The sequence below is a fragment of the Penicillium waksmanii genome (assembly GCF_028829765.1).
Source record: "Penicillium waksmanii strain IBT 27052 chromosome Unknown utg000005l:1.0-5232799.0:1.0-5237142.0, whole genome shotgun sequence".
Taxonomy (NCBI): domain Eukaryota; kingdom Fungi; phylum Ascomycota; class Eurotiomycetes; order Eurotiales; family Aspergillaceae; genus Penicillium; species Penicillium waksmanii.
Window position 1 is genome coordinate 799263 of NW_026643252.1, and position 13713 is coordinate 812975.

At 49.4% G+C, this 13713-nt stretch overlaps 7 protein-coding genes across 7 annotated transcripts; 2 read left to right on the plus strand and 5 right to left on the minus strand.

Moving 5' to 3' along the window:
- Positions 1-8: 8 nt before the first annotated feature.
- Positions 9-1646, minus strand: N7481_005203 (flavin-containing monooxygenase; the record flags this gene model as incomplete). Its single annotated transcript, XM_057264422.1, has 1 exon — positions 9-1646. The coding sequence occupies one exon, from the start codon at positions 1644-1646 to the stop codon at positions 9-11; it is 1638 nt and encodes a 545-aa protein (XP_057122142.1).
- Positions 1647-2115: 469 nt separating this feature from the next.
- On the minus strand, positions 2116-3310 carry N7481_005204 (MBL fold metallo-hydrolase; the record flags this gene model as incomplete). The annotated part of the gene is made up of 3 exons (XM_057264423.1): positions 2116-2707; positions 2771-2911; positions 2964-3310. The coding sequence occupies 3 exons, from the start codon at positions 3308-3310 to the stop codon at positions 2116-2118; spliced, it is 1080 nt and encodes a 359-aa protein (XP_057122143.1).
- Positions 3311-3893: 583 nt separating this feature from the next.
- N7481_005205 (uncharacterized protein) lies at positions 3894-5776 on the plus strand (the record flags this gene model as incomplete). The annotated part of the gene is made up of 6 exons (XM_057264424.1): positions 3894-4163; positions 4219-4497; positions 4555-4595; positions 4650-5368; positions 5432-5640; positions 5750-5776. 6 exons carry the CDS (start codon positions 3894-3896, stop codon positions 5774-5776), a joined length of 1545 nt encoding a protein of 514 aa, XP_057122144.1.
- Positions 5777-6171: 395 nt separating this feature from the next.
- N7481_005206 (putative PHD and RING finger domain protein) lies at positions 6172-8143 on the minus strand (the record flags this gene model as incomplete). The annotated part of the gene is made up of 2 exons (XM_057264425.1): positions 6172-7769; positions 7840-8143. 2 exons carry the CDS (start codon positions 8141-8143, stop codon positions 6172-6174), a joined length of 1902 nt encoding a protein of 633 aa, XP_057122145.1.
- Positions 8144-9198: 1055 nt separating this feature from the next.
- Positions 9199-9833, minus strand: N7481_005207 (60S ribosomal protein eL43; the record flags this gene model as incomplete). Its single annotated transcript, XM_057264426.1, has 4 exons — positions 9199-9262; positions 9387-9551; positions 9671-9701; positions 9815-9833. 4 exons carry the CDS (start codon positions 9831-9833, stop codon positions 9199-9201), a joined length of 279 nt encoding a protein of 92 aa, XP_057122146.1.
- Positions 9834-10524: 691 nt separating this feature from the next.
- On the plus strand, positions 10525-12009 carry N7481_005208 (saccharopine dehydrogenase family protein; the record flags this gene model as incomplete). The annotated part of the gene is made up of 5 exons (XM_057264427.1): positions 10525-10711; positions 10781-10928; positions 10978-11050; positions 11103-11227; positions 11301-12009. 5 exons carry the CDS (start codon positions 10525-10527, stop codon positions 12007-12009), a joined length of 1242 nt encoding a protein of 413 aa, XP_057122147.1.
- A 221-nt stretch (positions 12010-12230) lies between these two features.
- Positions 12231-13678, minus strand: N7481_005209 (alpha/beta fold hydrolase; the record flags this gene model as incomplete). Its single annotated transcript, XM_057264428.1, has 7 exons — positions 12231-12508; positions 12569-12620; positions 12681-13011; positions 13069-13178; positions 13244-13351; positions 13429-13481; positions 13600-13678. The coding sequence occupies 7 exons, from the start codon at positions 13676-13678 to the stop codon at positions 12231-12233; spliced, it is 1011 nt and encodes a 336-aa protein (XP_057122148.1).
- Between the last annotated feature and the right edge of the window lie 35 nt (positions 13679-13713).

The window sequence follows — 13713 nt, forward strand, 5'->3', positions numbered from 1 at the left end:
TCAGTGCATCACTTCATTATCAAATCCTCGTAGTTCCGCGTCGCCACATCCTCAGCGAGCTTCCTATACCCGGGAGCTGGGCCTTGGTATCTTGCGATAATCCGCTTTTGCTTATGTGCCAGGTTTTTATTGACTCCTGTCATCCATGAATCAACATCGTTAGCTAGCAATCCGACCGCACAGTTGTGTACATGCTCAGTCCAGTCCAACACACCCTGGTGAGTGGTCTCAGCGAAGGTAATGTGATGGTCGCGGCAATACTCAATGAAACGCGACACCCAACTGACAGCATACTCAACACTGCGCGGAATATTTCCAAACATTTGATGTGGGCCCATCACCATTGTCATATTTGGGAATCCTTCAACGAACAATCCTAGGAATGTTCGAGGCCCCTCGACCCAGCGATCCTTCAACTTGATTCCACCCACGCCCTGGAAATCGATTGCCGTAAACGAACCAGTCACAGCATCGAACCCGGTTGCGTAGATGATAATGTCAAATTCAAAATCTTCGTCTCGAGTGCGAATGCCTTTCTTTGAAATACATTCAATGGGATTGGACTTCACGTCAATCAATCTCACATTCGGTTGATTGTAAGCCTCGAAGTATCCAGATTCAAGGGGAACGCGCTTAGTTCCGAAACCATGGCATTTGGGAATTAGTGTTTCCGCTGTCCAAGGGTCCTTGACACGTTGTCTAATCTTATTCGCGACAAAATCGCTAAATAGGTCATTGGCCTCCTTGTTCGTATTAATGTTCCCAAAATTGCCCAGCCACTTTTCAAAGCCTCGCTTCTCATATAAATCGTCCCAGAATGTTTGCCTCTCTTCTGGGCTCACTTCGAGAGTGTTGCGGGTATCTGAGACATGCATAAAGCAGGAGTATGATTCTGCACATTTTCGAAAGATTTCAGGATACTGAGACCGGATCTCATCCATCTCCTCAGGACTGATAGGTGCATTGCGTAAAGGTAAACTCCAGTTTGGTGTCCGTTGGAACACGGTGAGATGACCGGCCGTCTTCACAATTTCTTGAGTTGCTTGAATACCAGTAGCTCCGGTTCCAATAATAGCAACACGTTTGTTCTCAAAGCTAACCGGAACGCTTGGCCAACGGGCTGTGTGGTATGCCTCCCCTTTATAATCATGAACGCCGGGGATATTAGGCATTGTATAGTTATTCAATATTCCAATACAAGTCACCAAAAAACGAGAAGTATATTGGCGGCCTTGCTCATCCTTGAGAAGCCATGCATTTGTCTCATCTTGGAAATATGCCGCTGTGATCCGCGTATCAAATTGCATGTCTCGACGCAAGTCGAGCTTTTTGCATACAAACTCGCAATAGCGTAGAGTTTCAGGTTGGGAGGCAAAATGCTCTGACCAGTTCCACTCGTCAAGGATCTCCTGAGAGAATGAGAAATTGTATGAGTAGCTTTCGGAGTCGAATCGTGCGCCTGGGTAGCGATTCCAGTACCAAGTTCCACCGACATCGCCACCCGCCTCGAGGATCTTTGTTCGAAGCCCAAGCTGATGCATGCGATGAAGAGAGTACATGCCAGAGAGACCAGCTCCAATGATGAGTACATCATAGTCGAGGTCCTTATTCAGCTCACTAAAGCTGGATTCCTCGATGCTGCCCATATTGGCAAGTAAAACAGTCAAGTGTAGTCTTTATGAAGTTATAAGGAGGAGCAACTTGTTGATATCGAGGTCTTAGCTTATCAAGCTGAGTATGACTTCGGAGTTCGTTTTATCAATATCTGGCCTCCCAACATTGTAGGCCACTGAGAAATGAACCGCCGGGCCGAGTGGAAGTACAAAGATCTGCGGGGTTGAAAGCTCTAGCTCCACATCCGGTATGCGCCTGTATGAAGCCGAGATTAAACGCCCAGTCGGCTCTGGTAATTTTTCTCAGGTATTGCTGTTGAAAACTATCACCTATCAATCTACTCGGTCTTTGTCGCTAGACTATCACCTTTTTGCCGGACTGGATGCCGGCCAGACACATCCCAGATACTTGTAACTGTTCATACTAAATAAATTATTTTATGCAGGGCATAAAATTGTAATCCGAATATACAAGTATTATTCCATGCTAGATAACTAACTATCAGATTACACCTTTGGACTTCCAGTAAACTTCGGCATCGCGTAGGAAAGCCCATTTGAGGTCTTTGGCCCATCCTTTCTCTTTCCAACGATTCAAACTCAATGGGAACTGATCGACAGAATCACGAACAGTGGCATCGTGAGCAATAATGACAAAAACGTTATCCAGACAATCCGCCTCTTGCAATTTTCCAATCGTCTCAATTATTTGAGGAATGTCATGACCGAATGTCGGAGTGAAGAGTGGGTCGTTCACGCCTCGACCCCGCGATCGCTGTAGTTCTTCCCATGCGTCGCCAGGACAGAACGTGGGATCTCCATGTGGATGACAGGGATGTGGTTGGATAGACTCAGGAACAGGCAAGTACTTTGAGGGTCGGAAGATGCCCCCATAGTGACAAACATCGCCGCCCAGGAGTACAAATGTATCAGGGTTGGCGGTTGTTCTGGCAAGCCCGCACAGATGGCCGATAGCATGGCCGGGGCTATCCAGGAGATAGAAAGAACCGTCGCCGAAATAGTCGAATGCTTTGAAGCGGCCAATTTTCAGACATTTTCCCCCTTCAAATGCTATCTCTCGCAGGTTTCGCCCTCTGGGATATGTTAAGCTGTGAAATTTGAAGGAAACCTGCCCAGGTGGATTCGGCAATTCTTACTCGAAAGCAGACTCGCCCAGCGGTGAATCTGGATTTTGAGGGGCACCAGGCAGCATCGCATCCTTAAACCCCGGTCCAACAATTAAGTCGGTTGAAGATGGAAACGAAGAAGGATCTCCGATATGGTCCCAGTGCCAATGACTATTTGAGCTGTCAGTATACCAGCAATCTCACACTCTCCATGAGTACTTGCCTCCAGATGACAGCTTCTATATCTTTCCCTTTGATTCCCTCTTCCTCCAAAATATCAATCACATTTTTCGTCACTTCAATTTTATATTTTGTCGTCGGGATGTACTCCTCAATTTTAGGAGCATAGTTTTGGTAATCCTTGCGGATGCCCAGATCAAAAACCAGTTTTCGACCTGACGAATGTTCCAAAAGGAATGAAAATGACGGATTGCTAGGATGTGCTTCCATCCCAGGAACCGGTGGTGCCATAAATCTATGTAGCTGTGCAGGTCCGAAATTTACTGTGTTGATGAGCTTCACTGTGATGGCATGCCCAGCGGGCACCGTGAACGTAGAAGTTTCGGCCATTTTGCAGTCCAGCTTGAGACTCTGCCAGAGAAATCCAACTATCAGAATTAAAAGTTAGAATCTCAAAATGTATAGAAATCTGTCCTAGTTTCCCGGTCAATTTCTTTGTCGCCTAATCTCCGATTCCCCGCCAACAGCCCCTCGCACGGGAAAAGGTTCACGCCATCAATACCGGCTGTCCGTTTAGTCTCTTGCCGGCATCGGCTTCACACGCCATTTTCCGGCTACTGTTTCTGGGTTTCGTTCACCTCGCAAATTCATTCGTTGGCCCAATAGCTATAGTCAGCTCATGAAGCTGCAATGGTCATATTCTCAGTCCCAATTCCCCACCCCCGGATTGACGCCATGAAATCCCGGGGTAAAAGTTTCCGGGGTAAGACTGAATCAACTCGGTACTCGTTGCTATGGCTGCAAAGTTCAAAGAGCCTTGGAAAAGCCGCATTTCACTCTTCATTCTATAAAATCATCTGAAGCGTCTCATTCCCGATGCCGACCCTCCTGTGGGCCCCCATCTCCGACTTGACCTTCCCCAACCTTAACCCGTCAATATTACAAGCGAGGCTTACGGGGCCACTAAAACAGCATGACTCGTTCCGACAAGCCGCAAGAAGGTTTCATCTCGGAAGAAACTAAGAGCTCAAGCTCTGATCTCCCTGAAGTCGAAAAATCCGCGACAATCGATACAGTTCACAACGATGAGGCTATCAAAGTCCTCGCAAATTACACCGGTGATGAAGTCTGGACGGACGAAGAAGAGAAGAAAGTCCTCCGTCGAATTGATTGGAAGTTAATGCCAATCCTATGCGTGACTTATGGCTTACAGTACTACGACAAAGCCATGTTCTCGCAAGCAGTAAGTCTTTCACAACACCGATTACTTCTCCCCTCGTTCTGACTCTTCATTTCAGGCACTCTTTGGCCTCCGAGAAGACCTGCAACTGGGAATTGGAAATCGCTACTCCTTCTCCGCTGCCATTTTGTACTTGGGTTTTATGGTTGGGGCATATCCTGCCATGACACTTGCCCAAAAATTCCCTATCGAGCGTGTTGCTTCGTGCATTATCACACTATGGGGGATATGCTTGATCTTAACTCCTGTTTGCTTCAATTACCAAACGCTATACGTTCAGCGATTTTTTCTCGGCATGTTGGAAGCCGGAGTCAGCCCAATGTTCATGCTCATCGTTGTAAGTATGATACCAGATATCTCACATTAACACAGTTCGAGAACTCACACAACACAGGGCGGCTGGTATAAAAAGAATGAACAGGCATTCCGCATGGGGTAAATATGCCCTTCACTTTCCCATTCACGATATGATAATCTAACCCACCATAGAATCTGGTACAGCTGCACCGGCTACGTCTCCGTCTTCTCCCCTCTGATTAACTACGGCCTGGGTCACATAACCGGTTCTCTCTCGCCATGGAAATACATGTATCTCGTTGCTGGGGCAGTAACTATTATTTGGGGAATAATCCTCGTTTTCCTCCTCCCATCCGATCCAATCCGAGCACGGGGGTTCAACGAGCGACAGCGCTACATTGCCGTCGCTAGACTCCGCATCAATAACTCCGGCGTGCGCAACACACATTATAAAAAGGGCCAGGTCTTCGAACTTCTGACCGATCTGAAATTCTGGCTCGTATTCTTCATCGCTTTCCTCGGCATGATTGCCAACGGTCCCATTTCTACTTTCACGCCCATCATCATCAATTCCTTCGGGTTTAACACGCTCAATTCTCTTCTCCTGGTCATCCCTGCAGGGTTTATTGGCGGAACATACCAACTGCTCGGACCCTATTTAGCTTATAAATTTTCTAATAATGGCGTGCGTGCGTGGATCGTTTTTGTCGCGCAGATGATTACCACCCTGGCAGCGATTTTACTTGTCGCCTTGCCGCTTAATGCCACGGGCGGACTGCTCTTCGCTTGTTACATTCTTCCTGCTATTGGGGGTGGCTACGCTGTTTTGATGGGATTGCAGATTGCTAATATTGCTGGATACACGAAGCGATCGATTGCTTCGTCGGGACTCTATATTGGCTATTGTCTTGGTATGGTTTTGATTCTGCATTGCCGCTGGGAAATTTAGTTATTGGATGCTAATTATGGTGCAGGTAATTTTACTGGACCACTTGTTTATCAGACGCAAGATGCGCCGCGATATGTGCCTGGCTTTATCACGGTGGTGGTAACTTCTTTCGCGGCTGGGATCCTCGTTCTGGTTTATCGGTTTGTGTGCGTCTGGGAAAACCGGAAGCGAGATCAGTCGGGGACGGCTGAAGGGTACGAAAATGCATATCAAGATGATTTGACTGATAAAACGGTGAGTAAATAGTACATACAGGAGAGTCATGTTCTTCTCATTCTCCTTTTCTATTATCCCAGGACTGTTTTGTGACGTTTCTTGTGTGCTCGGCTAATTTCTCCGCCAGAACCCCCAATTCAGGTACATTTTGTAGAGGTATGCGCACAGTAACCTTCAAGTTGGTTCTATAGCTTCTGATTCTACTTCAAGTTTACAATAAAGATATTCTTGCATAGATTTAGAGCCAATCCAATAGGTTCGGCTGTTCAGTGAAATTCCATTTAGACAAGTATATCACGTCGAAGTAAAACGTCCAGACCAAGAAGATATAAAATCCTCAGATCTAAAAAGGTCATGGGGAAGGAAATGGTATGTGAAAAGATCAAATCTCCAAGTTAATATCGCTAATGGTAGAAAATAGAAAAACTTTACTCCATCTCAAATGTGTGTAGAGCAGAAACTCCAATAGGACACAACACCAGTAACACAATCCAGTTGCTTCGAAAGAAAACGCCAATCAAATGCGAAGGGTGAGGAAGGTCATTACAATCATAGTACATCGCGGTCCGAGTCGCTGGTTACCACCATAGGATGTTTGTCCTTCTTGCGAGTCCGCAGTGAATCAATCATCTTTTGCACTTCGTGTTTGGCCGCCGCTGTAATGTCAGCTCGGGAGTCCACATCAAGGGACTCGGCGGTTCCGGCGCGTTCGTATAGCATGCGGGAGATGTTTCGGTTTATTTCGGTGTATTGGTCTTTAGAAATAGTCTTCGCTCGGTAGTGAGGCTTGAGAGAGGTGCCAACCATCTTTTGAATGTCGGACTTGACGGCCAGAGAGGGTCCAGCACGGGTGGGAGATGTATCCAGCGAGCGGGAGTTGGCAAGTTCCAAGGCCCGGCGAGGAATGCGTGCACGTGGGCGGCCGGACTCGCGCTCTGATTGTGGACTGCGGCTCTTGGTAGGAGAGGAGTGAGCGCTGCCGGAGAATGAAACCTCGGGAGAGAAAGGAGGAGACGAGGGTTCGGCAGGAGATGAGAGTTGGAGAGGGGAGATTGGACGGCTTCTAGGAAACGGCGGAGGCGTTGTTGAGGCAAGGCGAGGAGATGAGAACCTCGAAGAAGATGGAGAAATAGATGGAGAAGAGGGCCCGGGCGACCCATGATCAGGGGCAACGGAGGCAGCGGCTGACGGTCCATGGGAATTGGTGCGCTCGGGAGTTGATGCATCTTCCACCTCTTTCAAGAGGGAGGAGAGGAAGCTGGGTTCACTGGTCATCTCTCCATTTGCGCGCGCATTTGAACTCCCCGCTCGTGAGGACTCGCCATTCTGCTGAGCCATCGCAGCCAGTTCTTGAGGCCGTCGAGTGCGAGGTCGCTTTAGTTTCCGCTGTGGTTCGGTTGGTTCGGGTGATGGCGACATGGTCGGCTCCTTGCGCTTCCGAGAGGCGTTCGGGTTATTCTCGATCTCTCGAGCACGCTCAAATGCATTCCATGCTCGCATCTCCTCCAAGGACTCTGGCTCGGGTGTCGGTTCTCTGGGCACACGAGGTCGCGATGGGCGAGGTTGGATGTCGAGCAGAGGAGCAGCATCTTGAAAACGTCTACCCCCGCCTTGCTGTTCGGCAACCTCGAATCGACGCTGCCATGCACGAAACTCGCGCTGGTTGGCTTCATTTCGACGACGTTGCTGCATGACGCGCTGGGCCGATCGGTCATCGTCGAAAGGGAAATCCAAATCGAGATTTAAATGGTCCCAAACAGATTGCCAAACGCGAGCCCAGTGAAGGGAGTTCATCTGGCTGGTATTTTGCATTTGACGCTGTTGCCCACGGGTGCGGCGGGTTCCACGGCGAGCTGAGCGAACTGAGCGTGCGGTGGTTTCTGGGACAGGCCCAAGCGCACGTTGAGAGTCGCACTGGGTACAATACCATGATCCCGAGGGGATCTCCGTCAAGCCAACACAATATAGGTGGGAGGGTGCATCGCATCCATCACATAATAGGAGGACATCCTCATTATCAGATTCATTACAGATCGTACAAGGTTGGACGTCGGAAAGGTCGTCTTCAATATACTCGATAAGCATCGATGGGTCAACATCGGCCTGTTGAGTCCGATCTTGGACAGCGTACGACGATGTCACGGGACCTAAACAAGTCACGAAGAAGAAGAAGATTAGTCGATGAATCGATCACGATCTATAGGAGGGTGTACATACCGCCAACCCGGTCACTCAGTTCAACCATGTTGAAGTTCCGACGACATATCGGGCAACTGTTGGCCCGCTCGACCCATGGTTTCAAACAATTATTGTGTAATATATGGCCGCAAGGTAATAGCTGGGCGATGTCGCCAGGATCCTCATCGACGAGCCCATCCTTAACCTGGACAACGACATCGGCAGTGCCGACATCCTTGAAGGCGGTAACGGTAGCGGGAGTGTCAGGGCTTGGCACGGGCTCGAGGGGATCACTGGCGCTTTCGCCAAGGTCGCCTAAACAGACAATACAAGTGTCGGACATGGACAGGTATATAGCCAGAAGTAGGGCTGAGAGGCGGCATGAAGAGCGACGGAGGACAGTGTACAGAGGGAGAGAGTAAGAAGGTGGAGAAGTGCAGCCGGGCCTTTTGAGGACGGGCCCGCATTTCCAGTCTAACGCAAAACAGTCCAGCTAACGTGACAAGAGGCGAATCACCCGCCTGAACCTTACCGGTAGTGAACCCACCGGCGATTTTCCCCTTAGTGCAAGACTTGCTCCGTCGGATCTCCTCGTGAAGACCCGGATACTCCATGCAGTACGGAGTACCCTGAATTCAAAAATCCTGAAATCCTGAAAGCCTGAAAGCCTGAAAGCCTGAAATCCCTGGCCGATCGCCCGCGTCGGTGCCTGCACCCTTACTTGAACTGTAAAGCGGGGGCCCAGGTACTACGCAAGATCAGATGATATTGAGTGGAGGCTACAATGGCTAGTGACTTGAATGATATCCACTTCGTGATGATGAGGACCCGGGCGGCGTGATCTCAGTCAGGCGAGGATCCTAAGCCCCAGAAATAGAGACAAAGAGTACCTCCGGGTGAAGGTGAATGAATGGTGGTGAGATGAGCAGGAGAATGCCAGCCCAGGCGCCCTGCAGCCGAGTGGACCCATTAAACCCCTAGAGAATGGGCTGAAGCGTCAAAATACGTAGGCGAAGATCACTCGAATAAAAATAGCTGATCAAGACCAAATATCGAAATCATCATTTCGGAATGGTGGACGGAGTGTAAATCTCCGATAAACTAGGAGGGGCCAGTCCATAATTTCAAGGTACTTTACTTCTACGGTGTCTGTCCCATGCGATCACCAACCATGTGGGTTGTAGTTTTGAATGAAGATGCAACAGGAGATGATCGTGTTGCGTGGGACAGACACAAAGGGGGGTCTGCGGGATCGGGGAATCGAAATGAGGATTGTCCGCCATCTGGGGACAAGTTTATCGAGTTACGTAGTAGTTCAAAGGCAAAATCCTCAGATTCCGAAGTTTTTCATTTTTGGTATCGTAACCGTAGAAGAGAAAGGTAACCACATAATTCCATTTAAACCTCAGCAATCTCACGGAGACGACGGATGGTGGAGCGGGTAGCGGCGGCAGCGGGGGTGCTATAGCAGCATTGGTTAGTTTGGTTCTTTCTTCGAGAGACAATCACTGCGAAGGAACTCCTCGGTTCCCCTCTTGCTGTGTGTTGTATGGTGTATGCTGCCTCGAGGTGTGATGTCGACTTACGAAACGGTGTAGGCGCCACCGGCAACGGTCTTGTTGCAGCCCTTGCAGTCCCAGATGCCAACAGCCTTGCGCTTGACGGTGTTCTTTCCGCAGAAGGTGCAGACGTAGCGGGCGTGCTGGGTGACTTCCATCTTCTTCACCTGCTTACGCAGGGAAGCACCATATCTGTTGGGAGAAGGTGGTCAATATTCGAATCTTGGTGCCAGTCGTTCGTCCAGTCGCTTCTCGTTTCGAGTGATCATGTTCGTTCGAGGGCGAGGTCGAGAAAAGAGCGTTGAGCATACCTGGTACCGTATTTACCGGTGATACCGACCTCTGTAGAAAAAAGTTAGCGACGAGGGATTCAAGGGTTGTTGCTATTTCATTTCGAAGGGAAAACGATCGCGGAATGGCATGGAGGATTGATTTCTGAGGGATAATCAACATACTCTTGGTGCGCTTGGTCATCTTGGCTGTGTGCGGCTGATGGTTGAAGGGACTAAGTCAGTTCGTTCTGAGGCCGGTTGAAGAGTGGTTTTCGGTGGGCTCGCTTAGGGCTCTGGCTGGGTCTGTGGGTCACATGATGTGTTTATGTCACTGTGGAGCACGTGCTCTCGAGCCTGGATATTCAGGCCAAATAACGCTTAGTCATTGGTCTGAATAATGCCATTCGTCATACTTGTAGGTCCTGCCCTTGCCCTCCCCGTTCCTTGGACTTCGATAGAGTGCTGACGGCATAATAAGTATGGTCTTTTAATTCTAGATACTAGTACATGAATATCCCCAATTTAATCTACACTGACCCTTTCTACCCTTCACATGCTATGATCTCCCTCGGTTGATCGGTATCTCGCAAGCCTGGAGTTGACCTACATATGCCCAATATAATCCCGCCGGCGACACCCATCTCCCCGGTCACGTGGCGCTATCCTGCAGGCTCAGGGTGAAACTACATATCAATCTGGTTGTCTCCAACTCTTGTGTCACGCAGTATCTCAACAAAGCCTTAAATTCATCTTCAATTTGATTACTTCCACATTATCCTTTTTTCACACTCGCAATATTCGGCCCTACCCAGAGTACCGAGGCATCTCCTGTTCACAACTCAAGTGGGCCGTACACCAAAGCTTCACCTATCCAGCTCCTAGGCTTCCAGAAAATGACCAGCCCTCAGTATGATCTGGTCCTTTTGGGCCCCACTGGGTATACCGGTCGTTTCTGCGCCGACCATATCGTGCAAAACCACCCCACCAATTTGAAATGGGCGATCGCAGGCCGTTCAGCGTCGAAGATGGACCCCATCGCTAAAGAGCTCCAGGCGCTGGTCCCAGACCGAGTACAGCCAGGTATGAAGAGCTTCATTGTGATATTTTTTTATTGTCTCATTAGGGCCATTAACCTGACACGGTGTACAGATGTCCTCGAGGTCCAGCTAAACTCGGCCGAGCTAGATGAGCTGGCGAAGAAGACGAAGATCATCATCAACTGTGTTGGCCCTTACCACAAGTACTCCTCTCCCGTGGTGGAGGCTTGTGCTCTTAATGGCACACATTATCTGGATGTGTAAGTACTATCATTTTCCGCTAAACACGGTATCGTCTAATCTATCTAGCACCGGCGAGACTCCATGGATTAAGATCATGATTGACAAATATCATGAGACAGCAAAGAACAACGGCGCAATTGTGAGCCGCCAATCCCCTAAATGAGCCCTATCTTTTTGCTAACGCAAATTAGATCATCCACTCGGTGGGTGTCGAGAGTGCCCCCGCCGACATGCTCGCCTGGGCTCTGGTCAAGAAAGTCCGTGAGGACCTCTCTTGCAACACCCGCGAAATATACAGCTGTATTAAGGAACTGAAGTACGAATTTCACTCACTCCAACCCATCCTCCCTCTTTCTCTCTGCCTTCAAGTTCTTCTAACAACATGCCAGGTCCTCCGGTGCCAGCGGCGGTACCCTCAACACTATCATCAGTATCTTCGACTGGCTCCCAACCTCCAAGCTCCTCAAATTCGCCGGTCCTTTCTCACTAACAGCCGGCGCACCGCCCAAGGACATTCCCCGCGAAACGATTCTCCAAAAGCTGCTCGGTGCACGCTCAGTGCGCGACCTGGGCACACTGACCACCTCACCAAACGGCATGGCCGATATGGCGATCGTGTACCGCAGCAGCACACTCATGCCGGAATTCTACGGGAAGCGCTTCGCCTTCCACCAATTCCTCAATGTCCGCAACGTCTTCATCGGCGCACTTGTGCACGTTGGTATGATGGTCGGCCTATCACTGCTCCTTCTTCCACCTGTACGCTGGTTACTGCGAAAGTTCATCTTCGCCCCGGGCAATGGCCCAAGTATGCAGAATTCGCTGAATGATCGCATGGAATACCATGCCGTCGCGACGGCGGATCAGCAGGGTCCTTCACCTCAGCGTGTCTTTGGCAAACTTACCTACAAGGGTAGTATGTATGTGTACACTGGATTACTTGTTGCCGAGGCCGCCATGGTCATTCTTGAGAATGAAGAGAAGATCAAGAAGGTCTCGCGTGGCGGTATCGTTACGACTGCGGCGTTGGGCCAGGAGTTTGTTGACCGGCTGGATCAGGTGGGATGTCGTATTGAAACTCAGGTGTTGGAGTATTAGTTGATATATCCTTCCTTTACTGATTTAGTCTACCCTGTCGGCGGAATGGTTTGTTTCTGTCTTCGTTCGGCATCTCGTTCAATGTCCATGCTATGTATTTTAAGAACTACAATCACTATGAACCACCATCACTATTTCTGTGGGATAAAACTAGCCAGAGAATTCATTCACCCGATTCATTACCAAATGCTTGCAAAAATGGATCAATCCGACCGAGTCTCTCAAAGCTTCCCACTCCGCCCCTCGGCAAACACAACATTCTTCAACCACTCTTGAATGATAGCATTAACCTCCTCGGGCTTCTCCCACAGTGCCCAATGCGCAGTATCGACCTGTTTCAAGGACAAGTTCGGAATATGCTTTTTCATGGATTTTCCAAGATGAGCCGGGAGCGCCGGGTCTCGCAGGGCTTGGATGAAAAGCACAGGGACTTCAATACGGCGGTCAAGGATACTGAGCTCATCTTGGTGGTTTACCTTGCGGGTACGGTACCAGTTGACTAGATTCATTAGTTAGCTCACAGCCTAGACCGTGTCAATGAAGGAGGAAAGAAACATACGTGGTCCATGGACCCCATTCCGCGCAAACTCGCCCGCATAGAAATCCAGTTCCTGAACAGTCAGCTAAACCACTACGAGAAAATTTTAGAAGAAGCAGGATAAAAGACTCACCTCCTCACTCATTAATCTCGAAGGCTGCAGCTGCATAACCTTATCCAGCAATATTCCCTTCTCAGCTTCGAACCCGAACTCGCCCTTCTCAGTTCGTCCACCATAAAGCGCACTGAGAAATTGCTTAATCTCCGCCTTAGACTGGAAGACCTTCTCCAAATCGCCATTGGCAAATTGCAGCTGGTATGCGAAATGCGGTGCCACAGTGCGGACCATGTCTTCGAGCGAAATGTCCTTCTCCATAGGCCTGGCATATGGAACGCAGACGGTGAAGACATGGCTTATTAGATCTGGGTGCCACAGTGCGATGCGGTAGACTAGAGCCGCGCCCCTGGGTATAGTCAGTGGTCTGCGTATTTGATGCACATGAGACTTTGGTAGACCTTACCAATCATGACCACCCAGAATGATCTTAGATTCACCGAGATGAGAGGCCAGCGCTTTGATATCGTCTGCGCAACGCTTGTGAGAGTATTGCGCAAAGTCATTCGGCGCGTCCTGGTATAAATTATCAATTATACAGCACCATGGTCCATCACCTGAGCTACGGGGTGTGTGCGTACCGTACGGCCATAGCCCAGACAGTCCGGGGCTACGACCCTCAAGCCCGAATTCACGAGCATTGGAATCTGGTAGCGCCATCCCATCGAGATATCGGGGAAGCCATGGATCTGGAAATCGTAAGCTAGAACCCCTTGGGATTTCTTTGTCCTGTCCAATTTGGAGGATTTAGCGAAGTTTGGCTCACCAGAAAGATAGTTGCTCGGTATTTCCCAGATGGAGGTTGGCTGAGAAGGTAGCCTGCATGCAGTGTTAGTCCCAGGTGGTCAATAACCAACAGCCTCGTTCTCATATAATGAGTGGTCTGTGAAGGATTTTTGGAGGTTTTAGAGTGTTCTCCAGGGTTTCCACGACTCACTGTACTTGTGTCCGTTGACCGTGGCAGACTTGTACTCGATACGCGGGTCACCCGCAACGTGAATCTTGTCAACCGGCATTATACTAGCTCTTTGCTTTGTATTTCTTGACTGTA